This window comes from Salvelinus fontinalis, chromosome 2 (genome assembly GCF_029448725.1).
Source record: "Salvelinus fontinalis isolate EN_2023a chromosome 2, ASM2944872v1, whole genome shotgun sequence".
NCBI classification, from domain to species: domain Eukaryota; kingdom Metazoa; phylum Chordata; class Actinopteri; order Salmoniformes; family Salmonidae; genus Salvelinus; species Salvelinus fontinalis.
The window spans coordinates 38,006,611-38,033,813 of record NC_074666.1 but is presented as its reverse complement, the minus strand read 5'-3'; the positions used below and the strand labels follow the sequence as shown (position 1 = coordinate 38,033,813).

Here is a 27,203-nt window from a genome sequence, read left to right as displayed (position 1 = left end):
CTGATGGCCTAACCATGTGAGGTATTTTGGCTTCCCCTTCACATGCAGTTATTCAGCATATTCATGATCTTAGAATGCCTCAGTACTAGGTGCTTAAAGGGGATTCAATAATGTGATCTAGGAGATTAATCAATAAGATATGCAAATGTCATTATGCAAATATGACACGAGTGGGCGATTTGACAGCGTAAATCATTTCCTAAGAATATTGTAACAGAGGAAGAGAGAGAATGTTTGTCTTTGGAACTCAACATCATCATAAGTCCAGACCTGTAAATCTTGTGTGTGATAAAAGCACTGAGTGACATCATCTTCCTCTGGCTGTTAGCTATTTCAGATTCTTCAGAGAAAACAATCAGTGTGACTGGCTGGCTGGGATTCAAGCAGACTATCACACAACACACACACACAAAGCAAGAAGACTAGAGAAATCAACATTTTAATCAGTTGTCATTTTGATTCAACACACGTATTACAAAAAGGGTATGCTGCAGTTTTCCTAAAGCTTGAAAACCAATATTTAAGTAAATATATTTGCATATTTCTGAATACAAATATTTTGTTAAATAATTTTGAGGAATAATAAAAGTAATTAATAATAAAATGTAATTAGATAAACTACACATTCATGAACATGTACATCTATAAACATAGTGTAACTGACCCTTTTAGTGAGTATACTGTGATACATTTTGAAGTTTACAACATTACCAGAGAAACACTGTAGTGTCAAGTCAAACACACACATACAACTAAAATGAAGTAATTAGACAATCCCTTTGACAGTAAAATTATAAATACAAAGTACAATTTTGAGGACAGCAACGTGCCTCGCAGAATATCCACCACAATGGCACAAATGTACATGAGAATCTTCACAATTCACAACTGCAAGAGGACGCTTTCCTGAATCCTTAACTTTGTCCCGCTTCAAAGTGTGATGCAACCGAGGCTTTCCTCTCCAAAGAGGTAGATCTGCTCTTGGTATATCTGAACTGTTACACAGGCCCTGTTTTTAACTCTTAAAACCTGTGGCGTCTGGCAGTGCTCTGTCGGAGGCCCCCCTGCCATGCATTAGGCCTGAAACAGTCACTCAAATGGGATGAGATGTTCCATCCTCCTCCCACATCACTCTTAATAATGAAAAGCTCAACCGCCTCCACCTGAACACTTCATCAGACAACCCCTGCTGCGAGTCCAGAGGGGCAATTGTCTCCATAAAAAAATATAAGGTTTCTGGAATTCATATCAGGTCTTGGGTTTAAGACAACTTCTCAGCTCCCCCTCCTGCCTTCCACCCCCTCCTGCAGTCCTCTCTGCTACAGCTGTATGCCTGCAGGCTTCTGTCTGTTTGTGTTGTTCTTTCCTCATCTGTCCCCCTCTCGGGGTAGATGAGGCCTGGGTTCTGTCTCGGAGCTATGACTTAGATCTTGGTCTCTCTGTGGTCAGGTCTGAAGGAGTCTCTGATGGCCAGAAGGTTGGAGGCCAGTAGGTGTCCACTCACTCTGTTGTGCCATTCCTTGGATCGGCCCCTGGAAATCACACACAATAACAGGAAGTTAGTACACAGGAAGCGTCACCAGGGTTCAGATGAGACAGTCAGAGAGACACATCGGCCGCATTTCAGGCAGACTACATTGCAGTTGCCTGCCAGACATAACCACATCATATTATATAGCAATCTGATGCGTGACTTCAAAGTAAATGACTTGTATCCCACTGGGCACACAGTGGTTGAATCAACTTTGTTTCCATGTCATTTCAATGAAATTACGTTAAACCAATGTGGATTAGATGTTGAATTGACATCTGTGCCCAGTGGAATGTAGCATGACTGCAATATAGTCTGCCTGGAATGCAACCAAACCTTGGTGTAAGAGACACACTGACTAAGACCATTTCACTTTCAATTTCCTCTATATCAGTGTCATTGGCTTTCGCTATTAAGCTCAGCAGACCAAAGAACAGTGAGTTGATTGTCGACGATAAGCCAACAAGTACTCAAACCTAATGCTACTAGCACTGCAAATAAACCCAATATGCTAGGCCTGCCCAGCTCTTTTCTATGAGTATTTAAAGAGAGTAGAATGAGGCAGAGATGTTATCTCCGTTACCGCTCAGTTCTGATGTAATGAAGTGAGAAAACCCTGCAGAGATAATCATCATAATCGTGTGAATCTGTCTTGTTGGCAAACCGTCTCGTTCAAATCTCTCTATGCTGCCTAGTGTGATGAGTGTGGGGCTGAGGCCCCGATTCTGACCAGAATTAAGCACGCGTAAATGGAACGGAATTCCCTTTTATACACTTTTCTCTCTATGCGTATTCCTACCTTGAACTAAAGCATGAGAATAGTGTGCTATTCGTTTTGGATGGAGATTGAATAAATTAAGGTGTGGCGGAGGTGTGTCTACAGACATGGCGGAGCGGCGGAGGTGTGTCTACAGACATGGCGGAGCGGCGGAGGTGTGTCTACAGACATGGCGGAGCGGCGGAGGTGTGTCTACAGACATGGCGGAGTGGCGGAGGTGTGTCTACAGACATGACGGAGTGGCGGAGGTGTGTCTACAGACATGGCGGAGTGGCGGAGGTGTGTCTACAGACATGGCGGAGTGGCGGAGGTGTGTCTACAGACATGGCGGAGTGGCGGAGGTGTGTCTACAGACATGGCGGAGTGGCGGAGGTGTGTCTACAGACATGACGGAGTGGCGGAGGTGTGTCTACAGACATGACGGAGTGGCGGAGGTGTGTCTACAGACATGACGGAGTGGCGGAGGTGTGTCTACAGACATGGCGGAGGTGTGTCTACAGACATGGCGGAGGTGTGTCTACAGACATGGCGGAGGTGTGTCTACAGACATGGCGGAGTGGCGGAGGTGTGTCTACAGACATGGCGGAGGTGTGTCTACAGACATGGCGGAGGTGTGTCTACAGACATGGCGGAGTGGCGGAGGTGTGTCTACAGACATGGCGGAGGTGTGTCTACAGACATGGCGGAGGTGTGTCTACAGACATGGCGGAGTGGCGGAGGTGTGTCTACAGACATGGCGGAGGTGTGTCTACAGACATGGCGGAGGTGTGTCTACAGACATGGCGGAGGTGTGTCTACAGACATGGCGGAGTGGCGGAGGTGTGTCTACAGACATGACGGAGTGGCGGAGGTGTGTCTACAGACATGACGGAGTGGCGGAGGTGTGTCTACAGACATGGCGGAGGTGTGTCTACAGACATGGCGGAGGTGTGTCTACAGACATGGCGGAGGTGTGTCTACAGACATGGCGGAGGTGTGTCTACAGACATGGCGGAGTGGCGGAGGTGTGTCTACAGACATGACGGAGGTGTGTCTACAGACATGGCGGAGGTGTGTCTACAGACATGGCGGAGTGGCGGAGGTGTGTCTACAGACATGGCGGAGTGGCGGAGGTGTGTCTACAGACATGGCGGAGGTGTGTCTACAGACATGGCGGAGTGGCGGAGGTGTGTCTACAGACATGGCGGAGTGGCGGAGGTGTGTCTACAGACATGGCGGAGTGGCGGAGGTGTGTCTACAGACATGGCGGAGTGGCGGAGGTGTGTCTACAGACATGGCGGAGTGGTGGAGGTGTGTCTACAGACATGACGGAGGTGTGTCTACAGACATGGCGGAGTGGCGCAGGTGTGTCTACAGACATGGCGGAGTGGCGGAGGTGTGTCTACAGACATGGTGGAGTGGCGGAGGTGTGTCTACAGACATGGCGGAGTGGCGGAGGTGTGTCTACAGACATGGCGGAGGTGTGTCTACAGACATGACGGAGGTGTGTCTACAGACATGGCGGAGTGGCGGAGGTGTGTCTACAGACATGGCGGAGTGGCGGAGGTGTGTCTACAGACATGGCGGAGGTGTGTCTACAGACATGACGGAGGTGTGTCTACAGACATGGCGGAGTGGCGGAGGTGTGTCTACAGACATGGCGGAGGTGTGTCTACAGACATGGCGGAGTGGCGGAGGTGTGTCTACAGACATGGCGGAGTGGCGGAGGTGTGTCTACAGACATGGCGGAGGTGTGTCTACAGACATGGCGGAGTGGCGGAGGTGTGTCTACAGACATGGCGGAGTGGCGGAGGTGTGTCTACAGACATGGCGGAGCGGCGGAGGTGTGTCTACAGACATGGCGGAGGTGTGTCTACAGACATGGCGGAGGTGTGTCTACAGACATGGCGGAGTGGCGGAGGTGTGTCTACAGACATGGCGGAGTGGCGGAGGTGTGTCTACAGACATGGCGGAGTGGCGGAGGTGTGTCTACAGACATGGCGGAGTGGCGGAGGTGTGTCTACAGACATGGCGGAGTGGCGGAGGTGTGTCTACAGACATGGCGGAGTGGCGGAGGTGTGTCTACAGACATGGCGGAGTGGCGGAGGTGTGTCTACAGACATGGCGGAGCGGCGGAGGTGTGTCTACAGACATGGCGGAGTGGCGGAGGTGTGTCTACAGACATGGCGGAGTGGCGGAGGTGTGTCTACAGACATGGCGGAGTGGCGGAGGTGTGTCTACAGACATGGCGGAGCGGCGGAGGTGTGTCTACAGACATGGCGGAGGTGTGTCTACAGATACACCGTATTCTGACCTTCACTTTATTCCCTAATAATTCCACCAATTTTACGCGAGAGGAAACCATGAATACAAGCATTTTGCTACACCCGTAATAACATCTGCTAAACACGTGTATGTGACCAATATGATTTTATTTGAATAAGGTCTAGCGAACCTGCCTGTTCCAAGTGGATAAAGTATCTACTTTTTCCCGATAGAAATAACACCATTCTCCATGCACTATAATTTACAACTAAATACGAGCTATTGGTAAGAGCTCCAGTAGGTACATTTGTAATCCTTTTGGATAAGGGCATTGTAAATATAAATGACTCTTGTTTTATATATATTTTGCCTTAGAATCGCTGGAGACAAATGTGAAACCAGTCATATGGCAGCAAACTGAAGCATGCTGTGCCATTATGCAGAATTGTAATTGTATGGCCTTCTAACTTGCAGGGATGGGAACTCTCGAATGTCTTAATTATAGGCCCCGACTTTCTCTGTTTCCTATTTCTATCATGTTAAAAATTTGCCACTATCAGTATCTACCGTCAGTAGGTCTAAAAACAACACATTCAACTGGCAATTTAATGTTAGTTCCCTTCAGTTAGTAGGCCTATAGCCTAAATTATCATACCATTTAATGACATTGTTTCGTTTACCTTAATTTGCTTCCTCTGTAAACGCCATCATGGCCGTGTGGTTGTTGCTGAGGTTCATTAGTACCAGTTGATAATATAAAAAACACATGAAGTCGTTATGGAGCGCAGACCAAGCAGTAAGTTTGAACCTGACGCATGGTGCCATACTTGGCTGTGTCATTACACAGTTCCATGGTTAATGCAGGCAATGGATGAGGGTATAACCCACAGTACTATTGTACACTATTCTCCCTATTATAATTATATGTACACTAATCTACCAACATCACCATGTGTTAAAGAACTGATTGTGGACATTTTTAATTCAATGTATTTTTTTGCGTAAAAGCTCCTCAAACCTGTTTTTTTGTATGATTCTTACAGTTTTTCCTAATCCTAAAATGCAGTGGTGTAAAGTTAAAATACTTTTAAGTACTACTTAGTTTTTTGGCGTATCTGTACTTTACTATTTATATTTTTGACTACTTTTACTCCACTACATTCATAAAGATAATAATGTACTTTTTACTCCTTACATTTTTCTGACACCCAAAAGTACTCGTTACATTTTGAATGCTAGCAGTCTGCCTCTGATCTGGCAGACTCACTAAACACAAACGCTTTGTTTGTAAATTATGTCTGTCTGGGTGTGCCCCTGGCTATCCGTAAATGAAAAAAACAAGAAAATCGTGTCATCTGGTTTGTAATATAAGAAATTTGAAATGCTTTCTACTTTTACATTTGATACTTAAGTACATTTAAAACCAAATACTTTTACTAAAGCAATATTTTACTAGGCAACTTTTACTTGAGTCCTTTTCTTTTAAGTTATCTTAACTTTAACTCAAGTATGAAAATTGGGTACTTTTTCCACCACTGCTAAAATGTGCCAAAAATAATGTAGTATACTCTAATCAAGTATTTTTTCATCTACCAGTTGGTGTTGAAATGGAGACGAATATGCATATACTGTATTTAGATGGATTTCTTTCATTGATCCCTATTTTCTAAAATCGTTCTCTCAATGTATTCTAGTCTGTCAACAAAATTAGAATGAAATGTACACCATTTTTGAAGGGATGGCTTAAGATAAATGTACTGATAACCCTATTGAATTAAACTCCACAAAAAAATCTGTTGGCCACCAAGTGGGAGGGTTTTCAGTGGTTCAGTGGTAACATTTATTCAGCGTGCACAAGGGAACCACACTTGCAAAGCCTGTTATGCAACTGAATAAGGTAAGTCTGAATACCAAATACTCAGAAGTGTATAGGAAACGCTTGCGTAGGATTGCCGTAAATTTCTAAATCGGAATCGTGCCCTAAGTGATTAGTCAACTACCCCTACTGATGGTGGGCTATTAGAGCAGCATAATAGCTCCCAGTATAATTCAGGGGGAGAACACTCTCTCCTACTGTCCCTCTCTATGCCCCCCTCATTCCCTTTCACACTTTTCTATCTCCCTCTCCTCCCCCTTCTCTCTCTCTGTGTGCTTCTAGACACCTGTTTTCTATTGCATGGCTTGTTTCATTAAATCAGCCGAAACAAATGGAAACAGTGGTACTCTACCGAACAACCCAGCAGAATCATGCAGGGAATAAATTGATCAGGTAAGAAGCAGGAAATCTATAAGGAAATGTGAAGAGAGCTAAATCATGTGAGCACCAGGGGTGCCTTTCTATCCATTATGTTCCTTCTCTAGATGAGTGTGTCTCTTTTGAGAGGCAGTGATCGCACTTGAGATACTGGTGCAGTCAAAAGCAGAGAATACCTCATTACAGAAGGTAAAGAATAAGCGTGTCTCTGGATATATTTTTTAAAGGCTGTGCATTCTCTCTCCCCTCCCTCCCTCTCACGGTGTTGCCTACCTGGTATCTGTGCGACAGAGGTGTGTGAGTCGGGACCTCTTGGCCCCTAGGGGTTCTACCAGGTAGAGACAAGAGAGGACCTGGGCTCTCACCCCCTCCATGGGGGCCTCAGGGTGCTCTGTAGATACAGCGGACACATAAACAGGTCCGGCCGACGGGTCTGACTGCCAGGTCCTGCATGAGAAAATTGTAGCAGATTCTTCTGGTTAATTTAAAAACAGACTTTCAGAATCAAGCTCCATGAGAAATAGACCCTCAGATATTCAGCCACCATTTGACTAGATGTTTGAGTAAACAGTCAACATTCCTTTGACTTTGACACTAATGTAACATGATTAGTATAAACTAGCTCTTTCATCATTCACCGTGATGCCAACATGTAGCAATGGTACAGTACAGTAACAAGCAACATGTCAAAACAACTTTAGCCAGAGTGTTCAAGTCCAAGCTGAACTCTGTTTGTCCCTGACTCATCTGTCCCTTCTACTCAGCAGAGTCAGCAGCCTGCCTAAAGACCCATGCAGCATCGTGCAGCGCGGTGCAGAATTGGCCTGGCAACGCCTCATTACCTGAGCAGGAGGTGCTCCTGTGGCGGTCGGGGTCCCAGGCCCTGCAGGAGGTAGCGATAGATCTCAGTGTCCTTTGTCAGGGTCTGGACAACTGCCGACTGTTTGAGAGTCTTCTCCCAAAGACCCTGCTCCCTCAGGACCCGCTGGAGGGCCTCTTTCTGGGGGGCATCCACCTCAATGGAGCCCTTCCACAACCGCAGCGGCCAGCCGTCATCCACCTGGTATGGGGAGGGCGGGGAAGGAGAGGAAGAGTGGGTGAGACCTATTGTGAGAATCGCCCTATGGTGGCCTCATTGGTGGAATGTTATTCATATTTTTCATAATTACATAATTACTAAACATTATGTTTTTAAAACACTGAAAATCTGGTGTTTTTATGTTGAACGGTTTTGTTTTATTTCAGTCTTCTGTGATGTATATAAAGTGTTTTAATGGGATGCAAACTCAAAATTGAATACATTTCAAATCCATATCTGACGTTGGACAGTTTTTTGTTGTTATTGCCCATAACCATGTGTGTGAGGTCTATTCTTTTGTTTCAAAGTAGATTTGTTTAAGACTACCAAGAAACACTGCATAACCCTGATTTAGTCCACTGCAGTAAAAAGTTAATTGGTCTGACTAACTGGACAATCAATGGTGTTTCGATGTTGACTCATACATAATAACCCTTTTAATAGTCAGCAGTATTCTTTATAGGTGGTGTTGTTTTGGTGTGCTCTCAGAAAAAACATTTCACAACCATGTGACGATGGGGGGGGGGGGGGGGGGGGGGTCACTGTAACCAAGCAGTAACTTGTATCTATTATATGTTATTTGACTACTATTTCATAAATTTGTTAGTTCCTTAATTCATCCAATTATTTGTTTGGCATTCCTTCATTAATTACATCAGATTCCATCGCACACCTTCTTAAAGGCCAGGTCTACTTGGTCTGGTCCAGAGCACGACTCCCAGCCTTGGCTCTTCTCCCTGGCCTCTCTCAGCAGGTGCTGGGTGGTCTGGTCCAGTCTGGCCCTCTCATCCTGCTCCTCCTCCCCATCTTGAGAGGGCGAACTCCGACCCCCATCCACCCAGAGAGCCTCCTCACTGGGGCTGCGCACACTCTGGTCCGGCCAGAACTCTGGAAGCTGGAAAGAGAGAGGAAGAGTTAGCTAGACTTTTCCCACATAAGGTCACATATGACTTAATCTTGATGTCTGTCACAAGATATACTGTATGACTTCTTGACCAATCGATATGCTATTGCATCAAGCGAAGATATGGTGACTAATATTTGTATTCTCTTTCATCAAGTAAATGCAATGAACTGACTGAACTGAATAACATAGATGAAGTGCCTCTTCATTTAATTTCCCCTGCAGATGGTTTATGGCAGGAACGGGCAACTGGTGGCCCGCGGGCCCCCCTTTTGTAGGTCCGTGGACCAATTTCACACAAAAATACATAAATATTTAAATGTTTCATTTTTTAGGAACTTAGTCGAAGTCTCAACTTCCTGTTGAGAGTTAGAATAATAGAATATACAAGGTGCAATTTCAAAAATATGGTTGGGAGGGGTATATGGATGTGGGACCCATGAGCCACTGTGGCCCCTCCGTTTTTCTATGGCCCCCACCCCCATCAAAGTTGCTATCCCTGGTTTACGGTTGTGAACAACAGGGAAGTGCCTTCCTGCTTTTTCTAACGTACTGTACAGTAAGTACTACTGCACAGTGAGAGTACACTCATGAGAGAGTGGTGTGTGCTGTGTCTTGTAACACCCACACACTGTGCACACGTGATGTTAATTAGTGTGGCTAGAACCGGCTGTACTGTAACTGTACTGTAGTGTGTACCTGAAGGAGGCGTAGGGACTCTGTCACCATGTGGGCAAGGCCCTGTGTAGCGGCCAGGTTCTCACTCAGGTCCCTTTGGTCAGGCCTACCCAGGCTGTACTTCCTGTGGCTCGACCTAGGTCAGAGAAACAGGAAATGTCATTACATCAGAGTTAAAGATTTAGGGGGTACAGTTTTGCCATTACTCTATACTCTCCTACAGTTTTTGGAGATCCTTGCAAGCAGACTGTTATTCAATGCTTATGTAAAAAGAAACGTCAGCATCGACTTCCAAACCAAGAAAATCATGTTGCAAAAGCAAAGCAGTTACATTTTTACTAACATCACTGTATCCTTGAAGCACTATATGCCACAACACAACAGTCCGTGGGAGTAGAGTTTATTTGTTCTGGTCATTGTTCCTAGTGTGACATGTTTCAAGGCATAGCTCTGTTTCCAGTGATGGGAGATACAGAGTGTGTATTGTGTTGTGTTATGACTTCCATCTGTGCTCTACTTTGACAGCCTGTGGGGAAACGGTTGAGCCAACTGGCTCCCCTGGACAGGCTGGCATTATACGAGGAGGAGGAAGAGAGGGGGAGGAGGAGAGGTATATTGTCTCTCTACATCAGACACAATCAGGCCTGTGCTATGTGACATCACTGGGTCCACGATGCCACTTTTTGATGTGAAGTGTAACTTCTAGACATGCTGTCAGAATACAGGGTGTCAGCAGAGTGTGTGCAGCTGAGTGTGTGTGTGTGTGTGTGTGTGCGTGTGCGCGTGTCTATCTTCCCAGTGCTTCACTTCAGAGCCAACAACTACAGATAACCAGTCTTGTGAAGTTAATGAGTGTGCCAGTCAAAAACAAAGTTCAAAGACTGATGTGTTTTAAAAAATGAGTCACTTGGGCCATCTCTTTCTCTCTCCCTTCCTTTTTCTCTCTTTCCCTCTACCTGTCACTCTCCCTCTTTCACTCCCTTTCTCCCCCTCCCTCTCCTTCTCATTCTCTTGCAGTAACCAGCTGATTAGTATTACAGATATTATATCTCCTCTATCTGAGAAAAGCCAGATGGGAGATTCAGCAGGGTTACATAAGTTTCTCTCTCACGCTGCAATTAAACTCCCGAGTGGCGCAGCGGTCTAAGGCACTTCATCTCAACGCTAGAGGCGTCACTACAGACCCTGGTTCGATCCTGGGCTGTGATCGGGAGTCACATAGGGAAGCGCACAATTGGCCCAGCGTCATTGGGGGAGGGTTTGGCCAGGGCAGGCTGTCATTGTAAAATAAGAATTTGTTCTTAACTGACTTGGCTAGTTAAATAAAAAATATATAAATACAATAAAAAAATAAACCCAACCGACAGCTATTCATTACCACACAGGGAAATAGGGTTTTGGCTAGATTACCATAGTTGATGTAATCTCTAGGAATTTAAACAACCCATGAATCTGATGCAACATAAGAAGGAAAAACTAAAACAACATGTCAAAAACAGACAATTTAAAATCTGCTGTTGTGGCGATGAACACAAAGCAAAGCGCACCGGAGTAATCTTATGCAACAACGGAAGACATTTTACATGTACATTTTAGTCATTTAGCAGACACTCTTATCCAGAGCGACTTACAGTTAGTGCATTCATCTTAAGATAGCTAAGTGAGACAACCACATGTCACAGTCGTAGTAAGTACATTTTTCCTCAATAAAGAAGTTATTAGCAAATCAGTGTTAGTAGGAAAAGATAAGAGCAAGTGTTTTTTTGAGGGGTTGGGGGGGAAAGATTTAAGATACTCTTTCAATAGGTAGGGTGTCAGACATTTTTCAGGAGATGGGCAAGGACTCTTCTGTCCTAGCATCAGGGCGAAGCTGGTAAGAGGGAATGATATAACTTTGGGACCCAGATCTCCAGACCTCTTCTCGTCTAGAAGTTGCACCGTTCCAGGGTCACCTTACACTCCCCCAATCCTAACTTCAACCATAAGGGCCAAATCCACCAAACTGATCTTAGATCAGCATCTAGACCCTAGATTCTAGGGGAAACTTGACATCTTCCTCCTTCCCAGAAGGCGGTGCACCGTACCTGGCTGGATTGCCCTCTCTTTTCAGGGTGTTGAGGTGGAAGAGAGAGGGTGCAAGGCACACAGCGATGTTGGTGGGGGTCATCTGGTTCTCGTCCACGCAGCCCACCACATCTCGGAGGAAGAGGAGGAGTGTCTGCAGGGCCTCCCTGTGCTCATCTGGCAGGAGGAAGATGGCCGCCTGGGCCGCACAGAACTGCTGATCTTTGGGGAAGTCTGTGGAGAATGAGGAAGGGGTGATCGATGTTAGACTGGAGTGGTGGATAGGATTGATTATACTACATAAATGTCTAAAATTAGTTTCACAATGCCTACTTAACCATCATTAATATTATGATTAGGTAGTACAGTCAGTCACACAGATTCTGTCCACTTACATTGGTAGATATGCAGGAAGGACTCGCAGAGTTTGCTGGAGAACACAGGTTCTGGTAGATCTCTGAAATACTGTTTCACCATATCAGCCACATCGAATGCTGATTGGCCCTCGTAAGACGCACCCTCTGGGTCCGCCTCCACCATGTCACGCAGGTACTGGATACGAGACTTCACCCCCGACTTACGGAACAGACCCACCTGAGGGGATGAGAGAGTGATGGTGAGTCTCACCTGAGGGGGGTGGGGGGTATATTAGACAATTTTAGATATGAAAACATCTAACCAACTTTGAAATTGGGGTGAACTGTCCCTTTAAAGCCTGACCCTAACTATTTCTTGAATAATGTATGAGCAATACTACATCAACTGGTGGTACAGGAGGTTAAAGAGTCCAGTACCTGATCGAGACACTCTGTCCTCAGATAGAATAGAGCCTTGAGGATGCTGGGGGGTAGAGGTTCCCCTGTCTGCTGCATACTGTGGAGGAGGGATACACCAAACACCCTCCTGCCCTTCAGCTCTTGGGCCTTGGCCTTCCGCGGGGGCTTGGGGAACGTCCTGAGGGGAGACAAACAATACATGACGGAGGTCAAGGCTTGATGTTGAAGATAACCAGGTTAAAACTGAAACCGGCATGCTAAGTGTAGACCATATATTGTGTTACCTACAAATTATAGAAAAGAGCAGAAGCTCTTAACTCTCCACTCAGAACCCAGTCCTACCTACCTACAGGTTATGGAAAATGTGCTATTTTAATATTTCTACAGTAGGTTTCCTCAAGGAGAAAGCCCCCCACTTCTGCAGTATATCAAAGATAATAAAACAAAAACATTAGTAAATACTACAGTAATGTCCCCAAAAACACTGCAGTAAGTACTACAGTTTACTACAGTCCGCAAAAATACCACAGTAAATACTACAGTATACTACTGTCCGCAAAAACACTACACTAAGTGTATAACACTACAGTATATACTTTTCTTTACTACAGCATCTATACTATAATAAATTGTAAATACTACAGTAAAGTCTGCAAAAACACTACAGTGAATACTATAGTATTCCTACCATAGTATATACTATTATATTTTTTCATTTGGGCACACATGCTCTTAGAAGAGGGCTTTGTGTAAAACTCAGATGGGACATTTCTTTTAAAGCCCAATTGGTTTATATGCTGAATAGGTTGTTTTTATAAGCCAGCAAGTGCCGGGGTAACGGCCTGTGTAGCCGAGGAGATAACATGAAGACCATTTAAAGCCTCCCTCTCATTATTCTTCCATAAATCAAGTTCAGGCACCTTGAGATATCAAGCTTCAGAGCCAGTCAAATGTATGATTGCAGAAATGAACCTACTACTGGAATAAAATTCACACATTTTCATACAGCATGATTCTCGTTGATAGTGTTCTCTCCCATTACAAGCAGCATTTCCATTATAGTCCTCAGCTGTTCAATTAAAAGATATCTGCTGCGTCCACCTCATTTCATTACCTTAATGATGTTCTGCTAGTGATTTAATGTGATTGTGTGTGTGTCATAGTGTTAGTGGGTGTGTTTTTCTCTGTGTGTCTCACTCTCACTCACTCTCTATGTGTGTGTGTGTGTGTGTGTGTGTGTGTGTGTGTGTGTGTGTGTGTGTGTGTGTGTGTACCTGTGTGTGTGTGTACCTGTGTGTATTTAGAGAGAAAGCCAAGGGGAAAGGTGTTTGGCCACAGCAAATACAAGACACCACTTGTCTGGAATGGAGCTAGTTCCACAGCAGAGGGGGTGCAGAATACTGAAGCACAGGATCAATGGAAAAGCGAATTGAGGCTGGAGTAGGTTATTTCTTTTGTAGTTAGCTCAATGATTGTTAAAACAAATAGCCCAATTACTCTGCTCTCAAAAAGTAAATTACCCTGTCCTCTTGCCTTAAGCAATCCCTTTTCCTCCAGTTGGCTACACAAATTAATAATGTCAAACACTTTATTAGTGGGGTAGCCAAGTTTTGGGGATCAGGTTTTGAAACATTGGTGAGGAAATAGCTACAAACAATGAAAAGTAATAACTCATCCTGACTAAACTGATTGGGATGTGCTGAGTTCTCATACATCATCGCATGTAATGCTATTTGAGGTCACTGCCGTCAACCGTCGAGATGAAATGTTCCTAAAAATGTGGGGAAACGTTGGTCTATATTCAATCTGTGTCGCTGAAGCGTTACAGACTGCGTGATATAAATGTTAAGGTCATTCCCGATTGAGCCGACATATGCAGCGTTTACCGTGAATGCAGTCTCCGCTGACGCGGGAACATTGCCTTTAAATTTCAATCACGCTGTAATGCTGAGCTTCCGTGATACGGATTGAATGTTTGGGAGTGTAAACAGATGTTTTGTCAGAAACTAGAATTGGTTTGGATCAAATGAGGTGAGATAAGGGAGGTAAATCAAAAAAAAAGGCCATGGTGGCGAAGTAAATACAATATAGCAAGTAAAACACTGGAATGGTAGATTTGCAGTGGAAGAATGTGCAAAGTAGAGATAGAAATAATGGGGTGCAAAGGAGCAAAATAAATAAATACAGTAGGGGGAGAGGTAGTTGTTTGGGCTAAATTATAGATGGGCTATGTACAGGTGCAGTAATCTGTGAGCTGCTCTGACAGCTGGTGCTTAAAGCTAGTGAGGGAGATACGTGTTTCCAGTTTCAAAGAATTTTGTAGTTCATTCCAGTCATTGGCAGCAGAGAACTGGAAGGAGAGAAAGGAAGAATTGGGGGTGACCAGAGAGATATACCTGCTGGAGCGCGTGCTACAGGGGGGTGCTGCTATGGTGACCACCGAGCTGAGATAAAGGGGGACTTCACCTAGCAGGGTCTTGTAGATGACCTGGAGCCAGTGGGTTTGGCGACGAGTATGAAGCGAGGGCCAGCCAACGAGAGCGTACAGGTCGCAGTGGTGGGTAGTATAAGGGGCTTTGGTGACAAAACATATGGCACTGTGATAGACTGCATCCAATTTATTGAGTAGGGTATTGGAGGCTATTTTGTAAATGACATCGCCGAAGTCGAGGGTCGGTAGGATGGTCAGTTTTACAAGGGTATGTTTGGCAGCATGAGTGAAGGATGCTTTGTTGCGAAATAGGAAGCCAATTCTAGATTTAACTTTGGATTGGAGATGTTTGATGTGAGTCTGGAAGGAGAGTTTACAGTCTAACCAGACACCTAGGTATTTGTAGTTGTCCACATATTCTAAGTCAGAACCGTCCAGAGTAGTGATGTTGGACGTCGGGCAGGTGCAGGCAGCGATCGGTTGAAGAGCATGCATTTAGTTGTACTTGTATTTAAGAGCAATTGGAGGCCACGGAAGCAGTGTTGTATGGCATTGAAGCTCATCTGGAGGGTTGTTAACACAGTGTTCAAAGAAGGGCCAGAAGTATACAGAATGGTGTCGTCTGCGTAGAGGTGGATCAGAGACTCACCAGCATCAAGAGCGACATCATTGATGTATACAGAGAAGAGAGTCGGTCCAAGAATTGAACCCTGTGGCATCCCCATAGAAACTGCCAGAGGCCCGGACAACAGGCCCTCCGATTTGACACATTGAACTCTATCAGAGAAGTAGTTGGTGAACCAGGCGAGGAAATCTCTCTGATCATGCCTAGAATAATGCCTTGTAATTCTTGTTAATGCTATGTAACTTAAGCTTTATGTGAATCCATACATTTTGCAATGTTAATTAAATACGCTTGCATTTAAAATTCAATTCTCAAACCTGTCTTTACCTTCCTTTTACTGTTACTCAACTATGGTCTCTTCCATATTGCTAAATCATATTTATGGATCAGATATTCAATTTAATAGACTTTGTTAACATACAAGCTACATAGTCTTATCACAGGTCGCATGTTTGGTATATATAAATAATATTTACTACCACTCAAAATTTCAACACACCTAATCATTCCAGTGTTTTTCTTTATTTTGCCTATTTTCTACATTGTAGAAAAATAGTGAAGACATCAAAACTATGAAATAACACATCGAATCATGTAGTAACCAAAAAATTGTTCAACAAATCAAAATATAGTTTAGATTCTTCAACGTAGCCACCCTTTGCCTTGATGACAGCTTTGCATACTCTTGGCATTCTCTCAACCAGCTTCATGAGGTAGTCACCTGGAATGCATTTCAACTAACAGGTGTGCCTTGTTAAAAGTGAATTTGTAGAATATCTTTCCTTCTTAATGCGTTTGAACAAATCAGTTGTGTTGCAGGGGTGGTATACAGAAGATAGCCCTATTTGGTAAAAGACCAAGTCCATATTATGGCAAGAACAGCTCAAATAAGCAAAGAAAATGACAGGCAATCATTACTTGAAGACATGAAGGTCAGTCAATACGGAAAATGTCAAGAACTTTGAAAGTTTCTTCAAATGCAGTCGCAAAAACCATCAAGTGATAAGAAAAAATTGTCTCTCATGAGGGCCGCCACAGGAAAGGAAGACCCAGAGTTACCTCTGCGGCAGAGGATAAATTAATTATAGTTAACTACGCCTCAGATTGCAGCCCAAATAAATGCTTCACAGAGTTCAAGTAACAGGCACATCTCAACATCAACTGTTCAGAGGAGACTGCATTCTGCAGCGATACGCCATCCCATCTGGTTTGCGCTTAGTGGGACTATCATTTGTTTTTCAACAGGACAATGACCCAAAACACACCTCCAGGCTGTGTAAGGGCTATTTGACTAAGGAGAGGGATGGAGTGCTGCATCAGATGACCTGGAATCTACAATCACCTGACCTCGCCTCCACAATCACCTGACCTCAACCCAAATGAGATGGTTTGGGATGAGTTGGACAACAGAGTGAAGAAAAAGCAGCCAACAAGTGCTCAGCATATGTGGGAACTCCTTCAAGACTGTTGGAAAAGCATTCCTCATGAAGCTGGTTGAGAGAATGCCAAGAGTGTGCAAAACTATCATCAAGGCAAATGGTGGTAACTTTGAAGAATCTCAAATATAAAATATATTTTGATTTGTTTCACACTTATTTGGTTACTACATGATTCCATATGTGTTATTACATAGATTTGATGTCCTCACTATTATTCTACAATGTAGAAAATAGTACAAATAAAGAAAAACCCTTGAATGAGTCGGTGTGTCCAAACTTTTGACGGGTACTGTACATAAAATATAATATTTGCATACACTTAGGTTGGAGTCATTAAAACTCGTTTTTCAACCACTCCACAAATTTCTTGTTAACGAACTATAGTTTTTGCAAGTCGGTTTGGACATCTACATTGTGCATGACACAAGTACATTTTCCAACAATTGTTTACAGACAGATTATTTCACTTATAATTCATTGTATCACAATTCCAGTGGGTCAGAAGTTTACATACAATAAGTTGACTGTGCCTTTAAACAGCTTGGAAAATTCCAGAAAATTATACAATGGCTTTAGAAGCTTCTGATAGGCTACGTGACATCATTTGAGTCAATTGGAGGTGTACCTGTGGATGTATTTCAAGGCCTACCTTCAAACTCAGTGCCTCTTTGCTTGACATCATGGGAAAATCAAAATAAATCTGCCAAGACATCAGAAAAACAACTGTAGACCCCCACAAGCCTGGTTCATCCTTGGGAGCAATTTCCAAATGCCTGAAGGTACCACGTTCATCTGTATAAACAATAGTACACAAGTATAAACACCATGGGACCACACAGCCGCCATACCGCTCAGGAAGTAGACGCGTTCTGTCTCCTAGAGATGAATGTACTTCGGTGCGAAAAGTGCAAATCAATCTCAGAACAACAGCAAAGGACCTTGTGAAGATGCTGGAGGAAACAGGTACAAAAATATCTATATCCACAGTAAAACTAGTCCTATATCGACATAACCTGAAAGGCCGCTCAGCAAGGAAGAAGCCACTGCTCCAAAACCGCCACAAAAAATCCAGACTACGGTTTGCAACTGCACATGGGGACAAAGATCGTACTTTTTGGAGAAATGTCCTCTGGTCTGATGAAACAAAAATAGAACTGTTTGACCTTAATGACCATTGTTATGTTTGGAGGAAAAAGAGGGAGGCTTGCAAGCAGAAGAACACCATCCAAACCGTGAAGCACTGGGGTGGCAGCATCATGTTGTGGGGGTGCTTTGCTGCAGAAGGGACTGGTGCACATCACAAAATAGATGGCGTCATGAAGACGGAAAATAATGTGGATATATTGAAGCAACATCTCAAGACATCAGTCAGGTTGTTAAAACTTGGTCGCAAATGGGTCTTCCAAATGGACAATGACCCCAAGTATACTTCCAAAGTTGTGGCAAAATGGCGTAAGGACAACAAAGTCAAGGTATTGGAGTGGCCGTCACAGAGCCCTGACCTCAATCCTATAGAACATTTGTGGGCAGAACTGAAAAAGCGTGTGCGAGAAAGGAGGCCTACAAACCTGACTCAGTTACACCAGCTCTGTCAGGAGGAATGGGCCAAAATTCACCCAACGTATTGTTTGAAGCTTGTGGAAGGCTACCAGACACGTTTGACCCAAGTTAAACAATTTAAAGGCAATGCTACCAAATACTAATTGAGTGTATGTAAACGTTTGACCCACTGAGTATGTGATGAAAGAAATTAAAGCTGAATAAATCATTCTCTCTACTATTATTTTGACATTTCACATTCTTGAAATAAAGTGGTGATCTTAACTGACCTAAGACGGGGCATATTAACTCGGATTAAATGTCAGGAATTGTGAAAAACTGAGTTTAAATGTATTTGGCTAAGGTGCATGCAAACTTCCGACTTCAACTGTACATATCGAATATTACCCAGCTACAGACCTTATCCAAAAGGAAAGAAGAGAACCTGTCTATAATTTCCACAGGAATCTAGCCTGAAGGTTATACTTTGTCATGCTGGCTTTTTCAGATGCTGATTTTTTCACATCTTTATTGGGGGGGGGGGGGGGGGGGGGGGTTATTGCTCTGAAAGTATCCTGTGTTTTGTGTTGAGAGAGGCAAGGTGGTAACTTCACATAAATAGTGAATTCTGCGTCCAATCTTCCACCTCTTCCGCCCTTCCTCCCCCACCTCTTCCTCTTCCACCTTTCCCTCATCGCACTACCACTTTCCTTTGATTCTTCTGGTCCAACCCCTCTTCTCTACCTCAACTCTACCTTCCCCATCCCATCCCTCCTCTCCCTCTCCCCCCTCTTCACTTCCCCTCCGATTCCTTACCAGTTCCAGCCCTGCTTGCTGGAGGGGGAGTACTTGTCCATGAGAGCGGTGAGTTTAAGTAGCGAGAGCTTCCGCAGCAGGTGGAGGTGAGAGACAGGCTGGGCCTCGACCCCTGGGCTGCTGGCAGTCACTGAGGGAAGGCTCTGCTCGCTTGACCAGTGGTGCTGGCTCCGTCTATAGAACAGACACAAATGAACAATGATTTGTTAAGTGATAGAGTTCATGCATTTACAATATGATTTATCAAAACCTATTTGCATTTTTATTCTCAATGATACAATTACATAAGTAATGGATCTGTATGTACGAGTAATACACTTCCAATATGCCTTTTTAATGAGCGCTCAGGCCAGCTGTCATTCTCCACAGCCTGTTCTCACCTGATATTGCGTGGTAGTGACTGAACCTCTGTGCCATCTCCATCCACAGATTCTTTTTCTAGGCTCTCCCTGTCCCCATCTCCATCCCCCTCCACGGCTCCCGGCCCCAGCTCCTCAGCCTCCTTGATCTCCAGGTGGATGTGGTTGGAGGAGGAGGAGGGGCAGGGAGAGGGGGTGGAGCTGCGGTTAGAGTCAGAGTCAGAGTCCTCTGACAGTTTGTCCGTCCAGGTGTTGACGAGTTGCTGCAGGTCGCTGATACGCTCCATCACGCTGTCCAGCGCAGAGAACACATCATTGTTTTTGCTGATCTCCCCCGTCTCCGCCGCTCTGTGATGCTCCACCTCCTGGCCAATCACCTGGCCTATCGGCACGTTGTCATAGATACTGGCCCGGTGGTCCAATGAGGCTGGGGGGCTGCAGCAGGGGGAATCCTGGTCCTTGGCCGCTGCGCTCCCCCTGCTCCGTCGCCCACGGTACCCGTGGAAGCTCCCAGTTCTCCAGTTGACGGAGGTGTTGTCTATGGGCAACAGGACATTGTTGTGCGTGAGGGCAGTGGGGAACGTTCCTGGCTTGTGTCCCTGGGGGATCTGGAAGACCAGGCTCTCGTGGTTATTCCTCTCGTCCTTGTAGTCTTGGAGCTCTCGGACCGGACCGCTGTGGAGACCTTCCTGGTGCTGTTCTCGGACCCCGCCGGTTCGTTTGCTGTTGCTGCGTACCCTGGTGATCGGGCTTGGGGTGCTGACAGTACTGCTGCTCTCCGATGTGCTGGGGCTGCTTCTGCCTGAGTGGGGGGAGGATGGTGAGGACGAGGCCTGGCTGCCCGGCCGGTCCCTATCCCTGTCCTGCAGGGTGGAGATGTCCAGGCACTGCAGCCGTCTCAGCCTGTGCTCCACATCCAGACCCTCCTGGAGCACGGGGCCAGAGATGACCAGCCTGGTCCTGCTGTGGCCACTGTGGCCTGGGGAGCAGAGGGTGGATGTGCTCCTCAGACGCAGCTTCTCCATCTTCCTCAGCAGACTAGGGCCCTTCTTCCTGGGGGGCTTGTCCGGGAAGCGCTCCTCAGCACTGCTGAAGCCGAGCATCTCACCCCCTGGGGAGGGGGGCCCGCTGAACGACGTGTCCAGGGACATGGTCTTGTTGGTGGAGGAGCAGCGAGACGAGCTCCTGCTGGTCTCTTGGTCGTCAGTGGCAGTCTTGCGGCCCTCACGGCCCTCACTCTCAGTGCTGCTGGTGCTGTGGAGGGAGCAGACCTCATGACGGTCGTTGGCTTCACACGGGGACATATCATGACTGTCCGGGGAACACAGGAAGCCCATCCCCTCTAGTCGACGCCAGCGCCTTGTCTGCCTCTCGTAGGCCCATTTGGCGCTGATGGCACAGGGCTCCTCATCCTCTGACTCCTCCAACTAAGAATTACAAGACAATAATCAAGGTACTGTGTGAGCCATGTCTCCCCCAAAAAATCAGGGCCATCTATTTCTGGACATCGTGTAACTCTTCAGAGATATGTTTTATTTCTTTTATGTTTTTGAGTAGATCAGCTTTATTTTTGCAGATAGATTTTGGCCTCTGTCAATGTAAATTGTCTGCACCATTTCAAATCCCCCATGTATATTGTTTTGTAAATATATATAGCATTTTAAATATAGATTTTTAAAATATATTTTCCTTCTTTATTATATCTTCCACAAAGATAACAAAATTCTGAGATAACAAGTCTCTGAGAACATTAAATGTCCAATGCAGCCATTTTTAAATCAATGTCAAATAATTTCTGGGTAACAATTAAGTACCTTAGTGTGATTGTTTTCTATTAAAATTATCCAAAAATATCAAGAATAGCTTCTTAGCAAAGAATAATTTCACAAGCAAAAATTTTGCGAGCACTGTCTGAGTGGGGAGGAGAGGTTATTGGCAGAGAGGTTAGGAACTCTCTTATTGGTCTATTTACCACATGGTGGTATCACTATGGAAGGCCAAAACTCCTTTCCACCAAAACAGGCTGAAATTTAATTTCTCTTTTTCATCTAGCTCTTAGAACACTCACCTAGATTTCGTTTTCACAATTTCACAGTACTATTCCAACCTCATAGTTATGGAAATGTATATAAAATATAGGAAAATCTAGTTTTTGACTGCACTGGGCCTTTAAGTAGAAAATTATTATGCAACACGATTAATTCTAGATGAGTTTTCACCCTAATTATCTTTCTCTGCACTTTCTCAAACAAAGACTATTGAAGTTTTGAGGAGTTTTGGAGGTGGGTGGAGCTATCTACCTAGTCATCAATATCAGTGGAAATCGATGTGTTAAATGCTAACTAGGAGCTTTTCCTCTAGTTACTGCGGTGTCTTTGACAGAGCTGCCATGTTGGTGTTCCATGGTGTTCACTCTCACTCACCCGTCTCTTTGATCTGCCCAGCTCCAGCCTCAGCTCCACACATTTGTTTAAAGTGCTTAATCTCCTGTAAGCAGAGGAGAAGAATGGCGGTTAAAACAAGCACAGCAGCATGGGACCCAATCGAAAACTAACGCACTCACACACTCTGTCTTTCTCTCTTTCTCTCTCTCTCTCTCTCCCTCTCCTCTCTCTCTTTCCCCAGCCCAATGAAGTATTCCAGCACTACATACACTTCAGTAGAACAAGAAGCCATGGTGAGAAGGAGGGAGTGGATGTAAAGTCCAGCTACTCACCTGCAGAGTGAATCAAGTGCATCCTTATCCAGAAAACTGTGATCAGTCTTTACCCAGTCTATATCAATGGAGAACCTGCAATCTGAGAGGCAAACAAGGCAAATGAAAGCGTGATATGACACTGTTTGTTACGGATGAGCAAATATGTGGATGTGGTGTGTACTGTAATAGATTCTGTTTGATGGCTTGAGAGGATTACTATTTGATATTTACCTTTGTATAATTGCACGTATTGGGGAAAGCCGGCCGCTCTCAGCCAATCGCAAGCCTCCTTCGCTTCGATCTCTGCAAACAAAAAAACAATATTCAAATTACAATTATTTTCTTGTTGGCCCATTTTAATAACAGGGCAAATATTTGTGCATATTAAGCGAGCTATTTTACGCTTTAATTACACTCGCAAAAATATTGCGGACAAAAATAGAAGCGCCTCTCTCATTTTTCTCCTCATCTCTGAGAGGGTATACTTTTACAGTGGATTTTTGGAAGAGGCCATCCTAATTGCTCCTAATTGGCTAACGTGGCGTGTGTGTGTCAGACACAGAAAAGGCAGACATCGTTTGTCAGAAGTGGCTTCAGTCCCTCTGGCCACACACAGCCTTTCATGTCCCCTCTGTTGAGGTTCCACCCATCTGCTAACTCCCACCATTGACATAGTACTGTCAGGGACAGATGGTGGAAAGAAGTGCAATCTTTCTTATACCTCACTGGTACTTCATGAAATAAAACCCAGAGAGAAAGAGAGAGAACGTTAAAGAGAGAAAACGATAAAGAAACAACAAGAGAGAGTACTTGGAATTAGGTGTTTTTTCCCAGGCTGTGGGGTCAGGGGAAGACAGCTCGAGGTTGAGTTACAAAGAGGCGGCAGGTAGCCTAGCGGTTAAAGCGTTGGGCCAGTAACCGAAAGGTTGCTTGTTCAAATCCCAAAGCCGACTAAGTGAAACATCTGGCGTTGTGCCCTTGAGCAAGGCACTTGAGCCTACTTGTTCTTGTAAGTTGCTCTGCATAAGAGTGTCTGACAAAATTACAACAAAAAAGCAGATGGCTGAGATATGTAAACAGGGGAAAAACAAGCTGTGAATATCACAAGACTCCTTTGACCCAGGGGAGATAAACTCTGCTAGATGGGAACGGGGTTCATCAAATCAACAGCCAGGTTTGATCACTTAGTGTTAGAGGAGGAGGATTTCTGTTCCTGTCCAATATTGACTGACTTTCATCAGGCTGTCCACTCAAGAGAAAGCTTCAAACTGTAACTAGTGCCTGTAACCTGGTTCAGGTTCCCAATCAACCTAACAGGATAGTTACAAACATCACAGGAATTAAATCATCAACATGTATAGATCACATCTTTACTAATGCTACATAAATATGTTTGAAAGCAGTATCCAAATCCCTAGGATGTAGTGATAAAAATATAGTAGCCATATATAGGAAAACTAAAGTTCCTTAAGCTGGACCTAATATAGTGTATAAAAGGTCATCCAATAAGTTTGGTAGTGATTCCTATGTTGTTGATGTAAAGACTATTTGTTGGTTCGTTGTGTGTAATGACAAGCAACTAGATGCTGCACTTGACACATTTACAAAATGTCTTATCTCAGTTACTAATAAGCATGCACCCATTAAGAAAATGACTGTAAAAACAGTGAAGTCCCTGTGGATTGATGAGGAATGAAAAAATTGTATGGTTGAGAGGGATGAGGCAAAATAAATGGAAAATAGGTCTGGCTGTACAACTGATTGGCAAACGTACTGCAAATTGAGAAATCATGTGACTAAACTGAATAAAAAGAAGAAGAAACTACACTATGAAACAAAGATAAATGACAAAGAAAGATAATAAAAAGCTTTGGAGCACCTTAAATGACATTTTGGGCAAACTCTGCTCCATCATTCATTGAATCAGATGGCTCATTCCTCACACAACTCACTGATATTGCCAACTACTTTAAGGATTTTGCAAACTTAGGCATGAAATGCCAGCAACAAACATTGACACTACACATCCAAGTGCATCTGACCAAATTATGAAAGGGTTGTAATTTTGAATTCCGTGAAGTAAGTGTGGAAGGTGAAAAAATGAAAGTTGTCTATCATCAATGACAAGCCACTGGGGTCTGACAACTTGGATGGAAAATTACAGAAGATAATAGCGGACAATATTGCCACTCCTATTTCCCAGATCTTCAATTTAAGCCTACTAGAAAGTGTGTGCCCTCAGGCCTGGAGGGAAGCAAAAGGTTTTCCCTACCTAAGAATAGTATAGCCTTCTTTACTGGTTCAAATAGCCGGTCAATCAGCCTGCTACCAACCCCTAGTAAACTTTTGGGAAAAATTGTGTTTGACCAGATTTCCCCTTTATTTAACCAGATACAATGTTATTTTACAGTAAACAAATTGACAACAGACTTTCAGTATGCTTTTAGGGAAGTACATTCAACAAGCACAGCGCTTACACAAATGACTGATAGAAATGTACTAAAAAAATATTGTGGAGGGTGTTTTGTTAGACTTCAGTGAGGCTTTGGACATTATCGATCATAGTATGTTGCAGAAAAAACATGTGTTATGGCTTTACACCCCCTGCTATATTGTGGATAAAGAGTTATCGGTCTAACAGAACACAGAGGGTGTTCTTTAATGGAAGCCTCTCCAACAAAATCCAGGTTGAATCAGGAATTCTCCAGGGCAGCTGTCTAGGCCCCTTACATTTTTCAATATTTACTAACGACATGCCACTGGTTTTAAGTAAAGCCAGGAATATCTAAACTCAGTAAAAAAAAGAAATGTCCTCTCACTGTCAACTGTGTTAACCTGATGAGGACAGAGGGCGCTGTTGTCACTTTGGGGGAAAAACGTGCCCAATTTAAACGGCCTCGTACTCAATTCTTGCTCGTACAATATGCATATTATTATTACTATTGGATAGAAAACACTCTAGTTTCTAAAACCGTTTGAATTATATCCGTAAGTAAAACAGAACTCTGGCACAAACTTCCTGACCAGGAAGTGGAAAATCTGAAATCGATGTTCTCTTCTGGGTCCTACCTATAAATGGGCATGATACCTATTAGTATACATGCACATCATACACCTTCCCCTGGATGTCAAGATGCAGTGAGAGAAGAAATGGAGTGTTTATCTTGGTCTGAGATGGAATACGTCCTCTTGGAATGACGTGTCCCCCATTTTTTGTTTTCAGGAAGGCGCAAAGTTGGTCCTGGATTTGCCTTCTGAATAGCTGTCGTTATAGGCGACTACTATCTCCGGCTTTGATTTTATTTTGATACATGTGACAATATCATCGTAAAGTATGTTTTTTCAATATAGTTTTATTCGATTTTTTTAATTTATTCGGGACGTTAGGCGTGTTGCGTTGTGTGCCTTTGTTCAGAAAGGAGAGCTTCCCGCCACTTGGCTAGTGCGCTTGCTAATTCAAGAGGGAAAATGGACGTTCTAAATCCAAACAATGATTGTTCTTGACAAAGGACACCTTGTACAACATTCTGATGGAAGATCAGCAAAAGTAGGACCCATTTTATAATGCTATTTCCTATATCTGTCGAACTGTGTACTAGTAGTTTTGCGCCCAGGTTTTGGCCACTCTCTCGCTATAACATAAGCCTTATGTCGTAATGAAGATATTTTTAGAATTCTAACACTGCGATTGCATTAAGAACTAGTGTATCTATCATTTCCTATACAACATGTATTTTTTTGTAATGTTTATGAATAGCTATTTGGTCAGAATAGGTGAGAGTCTAATAGAAATATCCGCACATTCTGGGAAAAAGAAGCTACGTTAGCATAATGGATAACCACTGATTTCAGCTCTAAATATGCACATTTTCGAACAAAACATAAGTGTATGTATAACCTGATGTTATAGGACTGTCTGAGGAAGGTTTATGAAAGTTAGTGAAAATTAATATCTTTTGCTGGCTTATTCGCTAACGCTAACGTGCCTATTGCTATCGCTAACGTGCCTTGATGAATGAATGTGGTTGTGTGGTAGGCTATTGTAGTAAGCTAATATAATGCTATATTGTGTTTTCGCTGTAAAACACTTAAAAAATCTGAAATATTGTCTGGATTCACAAGATGCTTGTCTTTCATTTGCTGTACACGATGCATTTTTCAGAAATGTGTTATGATGAGTATTTAGGTATTCCAAGTTGGTCTCTATAATTACTCTGGCTGCTTCGGTGCTATTTTTGACGGTAGCTGTGATGGTAGCTGCAATGTAAAACTGATTTATACCTCAAATGTGCACATTTTTCGAACAAAACATAGATTTATTGCATAACATGTTATAAGACTGTCATCTGATGAAGTTGTTTCTTGGTTAGTTAGGTTGGCTTTGTGCATGCTACCTGTGCTGTGAAAAATGTCTGTCCTTCTTTGTATTTGGTGGTGAGCTAACATAAATATACGTGCTGTTTTCGCTGTAAAACATTTTAAAAATCGGACATGTTGGCTGGATTCACAAGATGTGTACCTTTCATTTGCTGTATTGGACTTGTTAATATGTGAAAGTTAAATATTTCAAAAAAACATATTTAGAATTTCGCGCTCTGCCTTTTCAGTGGAATGTGGGAGGAGTTCCGCTGGCGGAACGCTGGAGCGGTAAAGGTTAATATTCAGTAAACTTAACACATGCAAATATTTGTATGAACATGACAAAATTCAACAACTGAGACATAAACTGAACAAGTTCCACAGACATGTGACTAACAGAACTGGAATAATGTGTCCCCGAACAAAGGGGGGTCAAAATCAAAAGTAACTGTAGTGAGTATGTGGTGTGGCCACCAGCTGCATTAGGTATTGCAGTGCATCTCCTCCTCATGGACTGCACCAGATTTGCCAGTTCTTGCTGTGAGATGTTACCCCACTCTTCCACCAAGGCACCTGCAAGTTCCCGGACATTTCTGGAGGGAATGGCCCTAGCCCTCACCTTCCGATCCA

General features: G+C 43.9%; 1 protein-coding gene across 2 annotated transcripts in view; it reads right to left on the bottom strand.

Annotated features, from left to right (window-relative positions):
* Positions 1–423: 423 nt before the first annotated feature.
* Positions 424–27,203, bottom strand: part of LOC129818157 (rho GTPase-activating protein 7-like) — a 98,503-nt gene continuing 71,723 nt past the window's right edge. For both annotated transcript variants that reach the window (XM_055873812.1, XM_055873822.1), the window contains exons 2-14: positions 22,446–22,517; positions 22,233–22,314; positions 21,940–22,003; positions 19,538–20,943; positions 19,158–19,331; positions 12,326–12,485; positions 11,927–12,125; positions 11,552–11,765; positions 9,489–9,603; positions 8,559–8,780; positions 7,650–7,867; positions 7,081–7,254; positions 424–1,532 (exon numbers count right to left, since the gene is read on the bottom strand). In XM_055873812.1, coding sequence (XP_055729787.1) covers positions 1,424–1,532; positions 7,081–7,254; positions 7,650–7,867; positions 8,559–8,780; positions 9,489–9,603; positions 11,552–11,765; positions 11,927–12,125; positions 12,326–12,485; positions 19,158–19,331; positions 19,538–20,943; positions 21,940–22,003; positions 22,233–22,314; positions 22,446–22,517 — 3,209 coding nt within the window. In that variant the 3' untranslated portion in view covers positions 424–1,423. The remainder of the gene's footprint in view (positions 1,533–7,080; positions 7,255–7,649; positions 7,868–8,558; positions 8,781–9,488; positions 9,604–11,551; positions 11,766–11,926; positions 12,126–12,325; positions 12,486–19,157; positions 19,332–19,537; positions 20,944–21,939; positions 22,004–22,232; positions 22,315–22,445; positions 22,518–27,203) is intronic.